This window comes from Corvus brachyrhynchos, unplaced genomic scaffold, assembly GCF_000691975.1.
Source record: "Corvus brachyrhynchos isolate BGI_N302 unplaced genomic scaffold, ASM69197v1 scaffold97, whole genome shotgun sequence".
Classification (NCBI taxonomy): Eukaryota; Metazoa; Chordata; class Aves; order Passeriformes; family Corvidae; genus Corvus; species Corvus brachyrhynchos.
In genome coordinates this window covers 6,283,676-6,297,146 of record NW_008239758.1, presented here as the reverse complement: position 1 = coordinate 6,297,146, position 13,471 = coordinate 6,283,676, and the positions used below count along the sequence as shown (strand labels likewise).

General features: G+C 43.4%; 1 protein-coding gene across 2 annotated transcripts in view; it reads left to right on the top strand.

The window, feature by feature from the left end:
* The window catches only part of AGBL1 (ATP/GTP binding protein like 1), a 273,439-nt gene that overhangs the window by 41,211 nt on the left and 218,757 nt on the right, over positions 1–13,471 (top strand). For both annotated transcript variants that reach the window (XM_017742726.1, XM_017742725.1), the window contains exons 6-7: positions 4,048–4,085; positions 13,006–13,214. In XM_017742726.1, the coding sequence (XP_017598215.1) occupies positions 4,048–4,085; positions 13,006–13,214 (247 nt within the window). The remainder of the gene's footprint in view (positions 1–4,047; positions 4,086–13,005; positions 13,215–13,471) is intronic.

Sequence of the window (13,471 nt, the reverse complement as noted above, 5' to 3'; positions counted from 1 at the left end):
TATGAAATTCTCTGGCCTGGCATATGGCTCATCAAGTCATCTTTCTTGTGCTCTTAAACTTTTCTTCCTGTTCTCATCTTCTTCCAGCCCTGCCCTTGCTCTCGTGCACAATTTATGAACTCCTCTCTCTGTCTTCCTGTCCTGGGCTTACTCATCTCATCGTATCTCCTGATGCCAGCAAAGATGCTGTTGGTTTGCCACATGGTGCTAAGAGGTGCTGGTATTATCACAAACACTGTTTGCCTGGCTTGCTGTAGCCCTACTGCTGCTTCAATGGTCTTGCTGCTGCTTTCAGTGAAAGCCTATTCTGCTTCTATTCCTCTTTGATGATTTATTGGTTCCCATAGGGTGTTTTGTATGTTTGATTTTGTTCAGCATCAAAGACAGGTAATATTTTGGGGATGGCTAACACTTGACTTAATGTGCAAATTACAATGCTGATTGAAAGTCCAAACTTAAAACAAGTGCAGGTAGTTGACTCCCTACACAATGTAGGTGTGAAGTACTTTCCCAGGATAATTATGAATGCTAAGAGTTTTCACAAGTTCAAAAATTCCCAGGCAAATATATGGGAGCAAAATCAGCTAAGAGCTGAAACCCCTCCCAAAGGCACCGTTGTTAGTTTATGGGATCTCTGGACCACAAGTTGCTGGAGTTTGAGTCTGTTCTTCAAGTCCTAGAACTGTTTCTGTTGTGGCCTTGCTTGCTTCCCTTGGCACTGCTGGCCACAGGACACTGGACTCTTTGGACTTCATCTTAAGCTGGTGCAGCTGCTCTTTTCTGGGCTGGCTGATTAACTCTGCACTTAGAATACATGTTTCTCATTTCATTCCCATTATATCTGTGTTTAAAATGTAAGGCTATAGGGATGCAGTATTCCTGGGTCACTTTTCTCAGACCCTTCCCTCATTGGTAACTGGGCCTGGCAGTCCCATTAAAAGCAATCCAAGCTGCCTTTTCAAAGTCATTAGGTTGTTTGTCCCATTGCTGCCAAGAGGATGTTTCATGCCTTCATTTTCCAGTGCTTAAAACCTATCCTTTCAATTCCAGCTAAATTTATTCACGGCCGTTTTATATCCATTTGTCCTAGTGCCAAATTTTTTCCTCAGCCTAAGTATCTCTCTGCCTCCCTCAGTGTTTACTTCTCTGTCACCCAGTGTGTCTGTGGGGAACAATCCAGTTGTCTCTTGGCTATCATTTTGTTAGGGTGACTAAACTCTGATCTTTAAGACTCCTAATGAGTTATGTCTCTGTTACCATAATGATTTCCTTGGCACATTTCTGCATGGTTCCTTCTGAGTTCTGCACACAGCTGTTCAGGTGAAGCCTTGTATGAGAACATTCATGCTTCCCCTTCTCCACTGGCAGTGGCTTTTCTGAGACATGATCTGTCCTTTTCATGGTTGTCACCCTGCTGGTCATGCTTGTCGTCATCCCTTAATGGGCTCATATATCCAGGGTGTCCTTCTACTAATTTCCAAATTATGAGCTCCTGCTCATAACAGTAATCCTTATTAAACCCTAAATGCTTAACCTTGCACTTTGACTATTACATTTCATCACATTTCTATTCCTTCAGAACCCAAGAACATCTTGTTACTCCTGAAAGATATTCTGAACTCTCTGCTATTGGCAGCAGCTCCTGACTTCACACAGTCAGCAGATTTTATTAGTATACTCTGACTTTTTGTGCCAAGGTCATTAATGAAAAGATGAAATAAGATCAGTCTGAAAAGATCCTTGAGGACTTCCACACATAACTTCCCTCTAGATTAATAATTCCTCTTCCAGCACAATTCCTGTCATTGAGCCTTTAACCAATTCCTTTCCCACGTTGTAACTCTTACACTAATCCCCATGTGCTCCATCTTGGTTAATAATTTTCAGTGTGGCACCATATCAAATGCTTTATTGAAGTAGAGATAAGTTAGATCTACCACATTTCCCTTGTGTAGAAAAAGTTGGTTATCTTATCAAAGAAAGATACCAAGTTAGGCTGGCTTAATCTGTCTGTTCTATCACTTAAACTTATTTTACCTGTTTTGCAGTTTATCCTCATGTCTTTTATGTTTTTTCTCTCAAAATCTGTTCTAAAGCAATGCATGTCATTGGGGTCAGTCTACTGGGCCTGTACCTAGACCCTACTTAGGCAGCAGGAACTGGAGATTAGACTGTCTGAGAACATGCTCTGGGAGTTCTGGGATCCTTTGAGGATGAATGAAGTTGTCTGCATACAACGTGGCTCACAGGCCGCCCCCCCAAAAGTATTGGAAGATCCAGATTTGCTGATTTATTGGCTGATGGGAATTTTGCTGGCAGTGTTGACTTTATGGCAGTGGTGTAGCTCTGCTGAAACTCTTAGCAATGCTCATAAGCATCTACAAAATAAATCACATGCGTAGAGGATATTCTGAGAGCTCTTCTGCTTGGAGCCAGAGATACTCTGGTCATTCCTTCATCGCTCTGCTGCTCTGGCTTGTGATTGAGACATCACATTAGGCCTGTAAAGTATAGGTATGTAGAGCAGTCCCTTTTTAAAGGCACGTACTGGAGTGTGAGCTTTGGGAGATGCTCTGGCTGGAATTTTAACTTGCTTAGAGTTGTTTACTTTGTCCCAGACTTTAAACTGGGGAAGAGACTGAGTGATAAGTGGCTGTAGAGTATTCCTCATCTGAGCAGGCTGAATAGCTGGGGGATGACAGTATTCCTTCACCATCTGAATGGTTGCTGTTTAGTTGGAGCTAAAGAAGCAATGAAAGCATGGCTGTGCTTCCACTAATGAGATTTTTAGCTAGTGATTTCCTGTTCTGTCTGTATTTGGGCACATTTTCTTTGCAGTTTGTAAAGCTGCTGTTGAACTCTTCATTATGAAGCAATGACTTTAGATAGAGATGTTGACCCAGTATCAGCAAGAACCAGCTCTTGAATCTTTTAGTGTCACCTGTTGTTAGGACACATATTGAACAGCAGCTTGGTGACAAAAAATATTTATTTGCTGCAGGATGATAATTGGCTCAGTATGGATTGTGATACAATTTTATTTGGGGATTGTTTGTAAAGAGATTACATTTTAAGGAATCCTAGCGCATGGAGGTTTCGTAGCTGTATTTATTTAATCAGCTCTGGGCACTTAACTTCACAGCAGTGAGCCAGGTTAGAACAGGGATCTTGCTCCAGCAGAACATGACTGGAAAAGAAAGTCTTCTGTGAGACATGTGGGATGGAGATTTTACCACATGAGGAAGGAACTTGCCTCCAGAAGTTGGGGAGCAATGATGTCTCAGCTCAGCTTCTCAAGCTGCAAATGTCAGTGACCAGTGCCCAGTCAAACCAGTGCTGTGCTAGCTCAGGCATATTCACTTGCTTACCTGCACAATGAAATGTGCAGGTAAGGGCAAGAAGGGCCTCAGAAATGTCTGTCCCTGCCCTTACTCTCACTGCAAGCAGTATTACTACAGAGATTTAACAGCTTTCTTACAAGTCCTCCTCTGATTGGGGCCCTCTAAATACCCCTGCAATGCAAGATGTGGTTTCAGTTAAGAAATTCAATTTTGTTTTCAGTTAAAGCTGGGAGGGAGGATAGGAATGAAGTTTGTTTTGGGGAAATAGAAAAAGAAGTGGGATTTTGCTGGAAATATTGACATCAATGTCCCAGCTTGATGTGAAAGTTATCATCTGATGCAGATAGACGCACTTGTGTCTGGAGTGGGCATGTGCTGAGTCTCTGGTACAAAGAAAAAGCTCTGGGGCAGCAGTTTAAAGACTTGCTAGATCACTTTGGATATGTGGGTGTTGCTTTAAATTTTAATGGTCACTACAAATCAGTGTAACAGTAAAGCTAGAGGGCTAATGGTCTTTTAGAATAACAGAGTCAGCTGCAGAGGCTGGATCCTCTGTTGGTGTAAAACATTGCAGTTCTGTCAAAGTCCATCATAAGCTGTCAGTTTAGACCATCTGGGAAGCCTGGCCCAGAAGACTGTGAAGATGAAGGTTACAAAAATTATTGAAGAAATTGACATTATTTCTCCATCTCTCTTCTTTCCCCAGGGCAGCCATTGGGGCTCTGGCAGCTCTGCTGAAATCAAGTAAGCTTTTTTCTTCGTATTCTTTCTGACTTTCCTTTCTGTGCTGTGCTGCTGGACAGAATGATCTTGCTGAACCTCGTTCTGCCTTGGTATTCCCTCATCCCTTGGTCCCAAAGAACAATGTGTAGGAAAGAGGCAGTAGTGCAGGAGATTCCTATACCAGTTCTGATTCTTGGAGCTCCCTCAGCCCTGTGGGAGATGGTGCCTGGAGTGCCCAGGGGCAAACTGCCCAGGGAGCCAGGCTGGACCCTTATTTTTGGTATTCAGGGAACGTTGGTTGTCCTGGGCTTGGTATAATGGGAGAGATGGGGATTTCCTCCAGCCAGTGACAAATGCTTATTGTCCTTCCCAATTTGTTGTTGCTTCCATGGAAAGGGAGAAAAGGATGTGAATAACAGCAGTGTTGCTTGGTTGTGAATGGTAAAGTGATTTTAGGAAAAGACATAATCTATTTTCAGCTATTTTTTTTTTTTAAGGCAGTGGAGCTGGAATTTAGGAAATGGGGCTGATACTGTAAAATCAAATGGAGCACCACGTACCACAAGTCAGCCTGAACTGTGGTTTTGGGATGATTTCTGGAGTTTTGAGTGGCCAAGAATGTCTTGTTTTTTCCCTGCCCTGTGGTTCAGGGCATGAGAAGCTCCAGGCTTTTGGAGCAGACTGCTCTTGTAGCTGCATACAAATGTGAGCAGGTTGTATCTTTTGGGAAGTGTGGGTCAGGAGATGTGAGAAACAGCTCTGGTTCCTTGAGATAAATTCACCATGCTTGGAAAAGTGATGAATTTTTTTTCAGGATTGCACCAGGACATCTTTCTTTGTCATGGTTAACATAATTGTGGCCATGGCCTCAGTGCATTTGAGTGGTGCAAGGGTTCTTGGAAAGTTAAGGATCAAATCTGGTGAATGGTGTAGCATGAAAATTGCTTATGAAAACGGGATAAAGCAAAGCACCCAGAAGCACGTGAGCATGTTTTAGGTGGGATACAAACTAAATGGAAGGGAGTAATCCTGGAAAATGCTACAGTGGTGAAGTGGTAGACTGATTATTGTTAGGTTTTTTTGAGAATTCCAGTAACCTGCTTGCTGGGAAATGCTGGGGAGATTGTATTTTGATGGTGCTGAAGGCTGTAAGAGACAGGACAAGAAGGTGGCCATTCTGGGGGTATCCCTGTGGGCCTATCCTTGAGTGCTTCAGCCCAAAGTCATCCAAGGGGTTATGGTTATACACGGGGCTCTGCTGGAGGTTCAGTGTCCCCTCTTGCTTTTAGCAGAGCTGCACTGGGAGAGCACACAGTAGTTTTAAAGGGAGCAGGCAGATGGCAGTGTGTCTCCCTGATGGATTCAGAAACAACCATCTTCATCTCAGGCTCCATAAGCTCTACTTGAGATTTTGTCCACCTGCAGAGCCATGGGCTGGCTAGAAACTGTTTGGCTTCTGTCTCCTTCCTAACAGAAGCTGATGCTAAATGCTCACTTATCAGGTGCATAACTGCAAGAAGCAAGATATGCCTGAAAAAGAGATATCAGTGTAAGAAAAATTGCCAATCCAGATGGACCTGGGAAATTGTTGCTGTTGTGCTTCAGAGGGGGAAGTCTGGTCTAAAGAAATTAGCAATGGGACACAACAAACTTGTGCTTCATCCACAACAGGGAGGAAAGGCTTCGAAACTCAGTGAGACATGAGTGACCTTGGTTGTCCTGCGTCCCTGTTTCCAGTGATTGCCATGTGGTGATAATCAAAGAGATGGCAAATAAAGGAGGAGTAGAAGTTTAAGTCCCCTCTAATGGCAGTGCTGCACCTTTCTATCAGTGAAAGCTCAGATTACTGATATGGAGAAGACATTTCTTGTCTGATCGTCAGCCAGTCTCTCACTCCTGACTTGGCTCTTTGCAAGCATCCCAGAGTATTTTACCAATCCTTTCATGCTGTTCCTCCAGTTGCTGTTCCTCACCTGCCATGCCCACATGCATACAGAAAACAGCTCACAGCAAGTTCTTCCTCCATTGCCTCACTGCTTTTTTAATACCTGTTGTCTGGTCCACCGTGGTAACTCTGTCTGACCTTATAGTAAAGGCTGAACATCTTGCTTGGTAAATACCTATAGTGGTGCTGAATTGTCATGAGAGCATCAAGAGCTTTTTTGTTCTTCTCTATTGTATTACAGTCAAACCCTCCAGTGTTACTTCTTCCTGTCCATTCTTTCTCTCCAGTGTCCATTCTTCCTTCTTCAGTTTCTAGATGCTCACTTCAGCCCAGGTGGGGAGGAGGAGGCAGTTCCTGATAGCTAGAGATAAACTAATGTGGGATGAGGCACTGCAACTTTCCCAAAGTCTCTCCTCTTTGTCCAAGGATGCACATGCTACAGTCTTCCAGCTTTCTTGGGCTTTGCTCTATTTCTTCTCTGTACATCTGTCTTCATCTCTTGAATCAGCTCTGTATTAGGGCCTGGGAAGCTCGTTGCTGAACACTCCTGTGTCTTCAAGACCCCCAGGCGTGGAGGGGCTGGATCCTGCTTGAACAGAGCTCAGGAGGTGTGGGACGCCCTCCAGGTCACTCTTAACCATGGGGCATATTGCTTTTAGTGAACCCAAACCCTAGAATAAACCAGGCAAACCATTCCCAGTTTGGGGGGAGCGGAATAGAACTGGACACCTGCTATCCAAGCACAGACAAACCCCTGCCAGGGGTGCTGAGGCTGGATGGGATGTGAAGGACCGGGAGCCACACGGTGGCGATGTGATTATAGGGATCCCCACCGTGCATAATTCCAATGTGTATTTTGGGTGGGTAATTTGTTTATCAGCAGGTTATTTTAATCTAATTTTGCTTGTGTTTGTTATTCCCGACTATCTGTGCTTCCCAGAATTACCAGCTTGCATGTCTTTAAGGAAATTAGCTAGAGCTGGTCTCAGAGGCATTGGCTGAGCGGAAATTGAGGGAAAAGGCTGGGGAAACAGGCAGGGCCCTTGGTGCAATGCTTGCCTGGTAAAATTGTAATGAGCAATTTAAAAAGACAGGTTGTGGTGACCTCCTGATCGTGCTTATTTCATCAAGGCAATTCTGTGTGCCAACAGCAGTTATTGCTGATGGCCTTTCCCCTTTCTCTTTCTATATCTTCCTCCTTTTGCTGTCTTTATCCTCCTGTCTTCCCCCACAGACTTTCATCTCTCATTTCCTACTCTTTCCTCCCCATCTTCATCAACTAACCTTTATTTAACCTTTCACCCACTTCTTTTATTTTCTTGTCGAACCATAAGGATTGTGTGTTGTGGCTGCTGGGATAAACTAATCACTGTCGTTCTTTTCCTTTTATGTTGGCATCAAGGAGGGGCAAGTACCTCTGAGGAGCAGAAAGTGATGTTCGAGCACAGAAGCGGATTAGGGCGTGTGAAAGGCCTGTACTCTCTACGTCAGAATTCATAATGCTTCACAACAGATCTAGTGAGGCAGGCCTTTGATCTCGAGTCAAAACACCCCATTGTTAAACCATCCCATTTCCTGTAGCCAACAGCACCATGTCTGGGATTTGCCTAATACTGCACCAGGTACCCATCTCTCATCATCAGTTTAAGTCTTTATTATCCATCTCTGGGTTCAAACTCCAGTATCAGTCTGATTCCAAATCCATCATCACATCATGTAGAATATTGTGATTGGAGCTGAATTTTGCAGTTCCTTTCATAATAATCTAAACCAAGCATTGTGTCTGACTTTTCTTCCTCGATTTCGGGAAGCAAGTAGTCTTGATCCTATACTTTTATCTCTCTGAGAAGAGCCACTTTGTAGGAAAGAAAATTATTTTTCAGTATCCTTTATATTCCCTTCCCTGGGACTCTTCATTCACAGACATATCCCAAACTGAAAGTAATTCAGTGCTCCAGAGAAAAAGGTTTCTTTCATCTCCTGGGGCATGGCAACTTCCTGCTGTTTTGCCTCTCAGGGTGGGTGTAATGAAACCTAAGTGTCAAGGACCTGCATTTTTCTTGTTGGCATCTGTAATAATGATTGTTTACCTCTTTGTCTTGGCATGGGCAGTGTTTGTGCCTCCAGTGAGGATCTGGCTTCAGAAAATTTAGTGCCTGAATTTGAGGAAGTCTTCCAAATTCTGACATCCTTATTAAAGCTCTCTCAAACCACTTCAGTCAAAAAAATCACACTGTAGATTTTGTGCTACTGTATTTTTTTATTATTTATTTATTTATTTCTGGTTTTCTGATGAGTTGCAACCAGAAAATCCTGTGATATCAAACAGCAAAGGAGAAAAGGGAAACTGTTTAGGGCAAAACTACAGGGCAGTCTTCTGGCTTCCAATGTGAGTTGAGCTAATAGCAGCTTCTGAAGTGATCCCAGTGCTTCATGTGTGACTCAGTTTCTTCATGGGCACAATTAATTTTGTTTCTAGAGGGAGCCCTTGTGCTCTTCTCTGCAAAAATGACCTCTCAATGACCAAATAAAACAGCTGTGCTCTCTTTGCTGTAGGAGTTATCTTGCATTTTCCATTCCCAAGGGGAAACCACTAGAGCAAAGGGAGGAGGTTGGAGTTTTTCTTATTCCTTTCACTGCTTTAGGGGCCACAGGGTTAATTTAGCAGAGTATTCTTATCTCCAAGCTGTAGCAAAGTATGTTCTTGGCATAATGAATCAGCTGAGTGGCATCAACAAAGAGATTTAAGCAGATAGACAGAAAGATAAATATCTCTTTGTTCTGCCTGGTAAGCAGTGCATTGCTCATCATATTTCAGGTTGACTGTAATTCAGTTTTGTGATTAAATGCACTGCATGTTTTCCAGTGGTACCCATGTTCCTGGCAAACACTTCAAAGAGGACTGGATTGCAAAGAGGGCTTCAGAAATGTCCACAGAAGCACTGGTGGTCACGGGGCTTTCATCTACTAGGCTGTAAACCTGACTTTAGAGTCTGTCCTTGTCCCCCAACACAGAACAAGAATTTTGTCAAAACTGGGCATTTCTTTCTAGCGTGATTCCCTTGCTAATTTAGATGCAACTTTAGCCATTTGAGGTTTCTGCATGTTGGCTGGAGATTAATGTCAGATGTTTCTGGTGAATGCACAGATGATTCAGCTCAAATGTTCTGAGCTGCAGCCCTCAGACTTTCACTGATGAGCAGCACTGCTCTGGAAGCCACAAATGGAGGGGCAGTTCTAGAAATGTTGGAAACTAAGAAGGCATTGAGCATTTTCCTCTCACCCTGGTCTCATCAGGCAGAACTGAAACTCTTGCAAAGAAAATAGAATGCCAGGGACAGGTTTGGGGGTGTTGGTGAAGACAGTGCTCCCCTGTCAGAGATGCCAGAATAAGATTAGGAAGACAGACTGTCTAGGAGAAGAGTCAGAGATTGCTCAGACAGATCTGCTCTAGTAGTAGTTTAGTTTTAATCAATAAACCTGGATATGGAAAATATTTAATAAGTACAGATGGATTGAGGGGCAATACTCGATTTACTGCACTTCAGGTTAGTATGGGATACAAAGATGATCATGTAAGCTGTACTACGTGTGTCTTAAATGTCACACACATGCAAAAAAAGCCACTTATCCATGACACAAATCCATGTCTGGTGTCAGGCAAGGGATCCCTCAGCCTTGAGGGGTAGCCTTGAGAGCTGTCCTTGCTCAAGGGGCGGTCAGTACCACACATCCAGCTGCTGTGACGGGAGAGCTCTTCTGATGGCTGCAGATATTTATAGCTTAAAGTGGTTGCTGTAGAGTCAGATTTTTGCTCTTGATGCATTTTTGGCCACTTATCAGCCCAGTCTTTAGCCAAAACAGGTTTTTTGGGCTTGGGGCCGAGTTCTCACTGGTGACCTCACACAACAGGAGTCTCTTCAGTTCACTCAAAATAGGAAGCACCATCCCTGGGCACCTCTGAAAGCTGTGTGGTAAGAAAACTTCCCTTTCCACTGGCCACTGACCATACCCAGGGAGAAGGAAAGGGCCTAACTAAAGAATATCAGTAAGAGGGTCAAAAGACACAAGGCATTTTGCCACTTGCCACACAGATTGTGCATACTCGCTCCAGGAGGGGTGGTCCTTGCTGCCTGCCAATCTGTGCAGTGCTGCTTGTAGCTGCTTGTACCTGTATGATTCATTTCTACCATCTGTATTTGTGCCAAAATATAGAGAGATACCCATGCTGGTGCCTCCCTAGATGGAGAGACCAACAGACACAGACAGGTGGAGAGGCCTCCGTTTTCCATTCTGCCTTCTGGAGATCTTGGCATACTTCCTCCTTCATTTATTCACTACTTTATTGACTATAGAACTGAAAAAATGGAAGAAAAAATTAAGAAAAACACTGACAGCACAGGAGAGCAGAGGAGAATCAATGAAATCAGACAGGAGAAACAAAATGAATGTGTTTTTTGCCCCTTCAGCAATTAATTCTCATTGCTTCTGATCAAAGGGCTCAGGAAACTGTAGTCCTGCCTCTCCATCTCTTTCTCACAGAATAGACTATCTCAGCTTCATTTTGAAAAGTGACTGTTTTGATCCTAAAGGTGGTAATACTACAGAAAACCTGGGAGGAAAGGACAAAATTATTCTGCTCACCTTCCTCCATGCTTTTCAATGAGTATTAAAACTAAAGCATAGGACAGTTGTGTGTTCTGGTCCCCATGGAGCTGAGATTCAAATGTAGAAATCTGTCTTAAAAGATGTGACAGGGGAAAAAAATATCACAGAACACTTTGAGAGAATTCTTTTCTTTTTTTTAAATAAATTCCTCAAGAAGCTCTACACATAGTTCTTCCCAGTTTTTTCCCTCTTCCTATTGACTTTGACACAGAAAGCTTAGACTTCAAGCACTGAGTGCTAGAGGCTATAAAACCCTAGATCTGGTCCAATTTCATCTGTCCCTGAACAGCTCAGGGAAGCTCTGAGTCTGATCTAAACTGTCCCTACCTTATGCTCCCTGACTCTCTTCTTCTTGTCATGTTTTATATACTCACTGACTTTTACAGAGCTTCCTCAGTAATTCTTCAAGGAAGATTGACTGATTTAAGGGGTTAGTCATCTTGCAGGTTAGTAAACATGACAGCTGGTTGAGGATTAACAGGAAATCATGAATAAAATCATTGGGATTGATAAGGGATTCTCAAGCAATTAAAGTTTTCTCGCTGAGAGTCAAATAGAAAACAGAAATACAGAGTGAAGGTCAAAGGAGGAGGGTGACCTTCTACACACTGACAGCCACTGAACCTCGAAATCCAGAGTTAGTGTAGGTGGTTAAGAGCAAGGGGAGGCAGTGCTGGAGAGCTGCAGGCCAAGGTGTGGGAGCCTGGGCTGAGCTGTGTAGGACTGGAATAGCTGTGGGGCCAGCAGGTCAGTGCAGGGGCATGTCAGCAGGGTGGTGTGAAGATGCAGAGCAGCATTAAAATGAGTTGGCAACCCGGGCTGTGGGTGCTGGATGGTGCCAGTGGTGGAGAAAGTTGCAGGACCAGGCCAGGTAGCAGAACAACCCTCCAATCCCTCCTCCAGGTAAGGGTTTGCTAATCTGCTGCAGAGAGCAGACTGAGATGACTTCAGGTGACTTCTTTCCCCTTTCCAATGTCTCTATCTACTTCATCACCAGGATCTAGGTTTGCTGCCCATGCTGCTTCCTGCTTGTTCCTTCTATCCCTTCTCTTCTTCCGGATTTTCTTCAGGCAGCATCTTTCTATTCTCCCACTTAACCTCTAGCTTCTTCTCCTGTCCCGTGAATCCCCACTGATGGCTTTAAAGTTCCAGGTGTGAGAGGCTCTGGCACTTTGTTTAATGAACTGGCAATGGATTGGAGCCCACCAGCTCTGGGTACCAAGAGCCATCTGTTGTGAGCTGCAAATGCTAATTGCTATTCAGAGAGCTGAGCTCCTGCCTTACATATGCTACCTGGCCCCTCAGTTGATTACTGAGCTCCTGACAGCTTTTAATGTGTGTCACAGCAAGGAATGTCAGGACCAGTCAGGAAAACTTAGGCAGGGTTGGTTTGAAGGGAGAGAGCCTGGAGTCTGGTATGGCTTCATGTTTGTCCTGAGGGGCAGGGCAAGGAATGCAGTAGGTGAAGGGATGTGTTTTAGAATGCTTAGCAGAATTTGTATTATAAGACAAGCTTTATCAACTTCTCCTTGCAGTCTGATATCCTGGAGCTACATGATTAAGGGAATATTATAGGTCCCCTTTTATATTTTTGTAAAGCTTTTTTTAAATTTTTTTTTTTTTAAATTTTCTTGCCGATGCAGTTAAGCCTTTAAACACTATCTGAATGTGACCTTTAAAATCCTGGAGCCGGAAAGCAACAGAAAAGAAACCCAAACTGCTATTGCTCATGTTGGTGTTTTGTTAATTTTTAAATACTGTGGGTTTTCAGAATCACTTGATTCATGGCTTTCATTATACAGGTATTTGTGGGAATACATTTAGAAGTTAAACATAATTTCTCTGGCTGTGACAGGACTGTACAGCCACAAGGTTTTTGAATTTGTTGATCTCAGCAAGGTGTTCTCTCAGGACTGAAGTGCAGCACTGTGTGAAGGTTTTATGCTGTTGACTACTCTTACTGATCTTTAGCTTTTCTCACTCCTCACAGGCTTCGGTACTTTCAGGAAATCTCATGGTGCTGCAACTGGAATTAAGTTTATTAGCACTTGGAGGGAGATATAGGCTCATGGTTTGGTTCATGTGGGGGGATTCCTGTTTCCAGACAGGACACTGCTGCTTTTTTTTCATGTATGATTCCAAGAACATAGCTCATGTTTAGCAAATGCCATTTTAAATGACAAAAAAAAAAAAAAAGGTAAAAAATATTTTTTTTAACCAAGACCATTAAGTCAGAATGAGCAGGCACTAAAGTCTGAGTTCCAGCACTGAGTAGCCACAACTATCAAACAGGAAGGAGTTTAATTCAGCCTTTTCTCTCCTTTTCAGAGTCGAACAGCCGCCGGGCAGTGAACAGAGGCTACCTGGGTGAACTGCTGAGACTCTACCAAGACTGGCATCGCAATGATGTCTCCAACAACTGCATTTACATTCGTAGGGGTTTCCTGCTCTGCCTAAAGTACATCACCAACATCCAGCTGGGCAGGGAGACTTTCCTTGGTTCCCGGGGAATGGAGATTCTCTTCACAAGTGTGCAGGTAAATGCTGCTTTTTGTGTTTAAATGAGGTGGCTTGGTGGTTAGTGCTGGGTTCTACATCCCACTGCAGGAAATGCCATCCTTATATGAATTCAGGATAGGACATAGAGATGAAAAAACTGGTAACGTTAAGAAATATTGACTTTTACACTGTTAGTACTTTAGAAAAGCTGAAATGTTTCAGTTTAAAACAAATCTTCATTCCTATGGGATGCATGGGAATTCTAGTTTATGCTTTTAGTGCTTCTTTTCTCTTT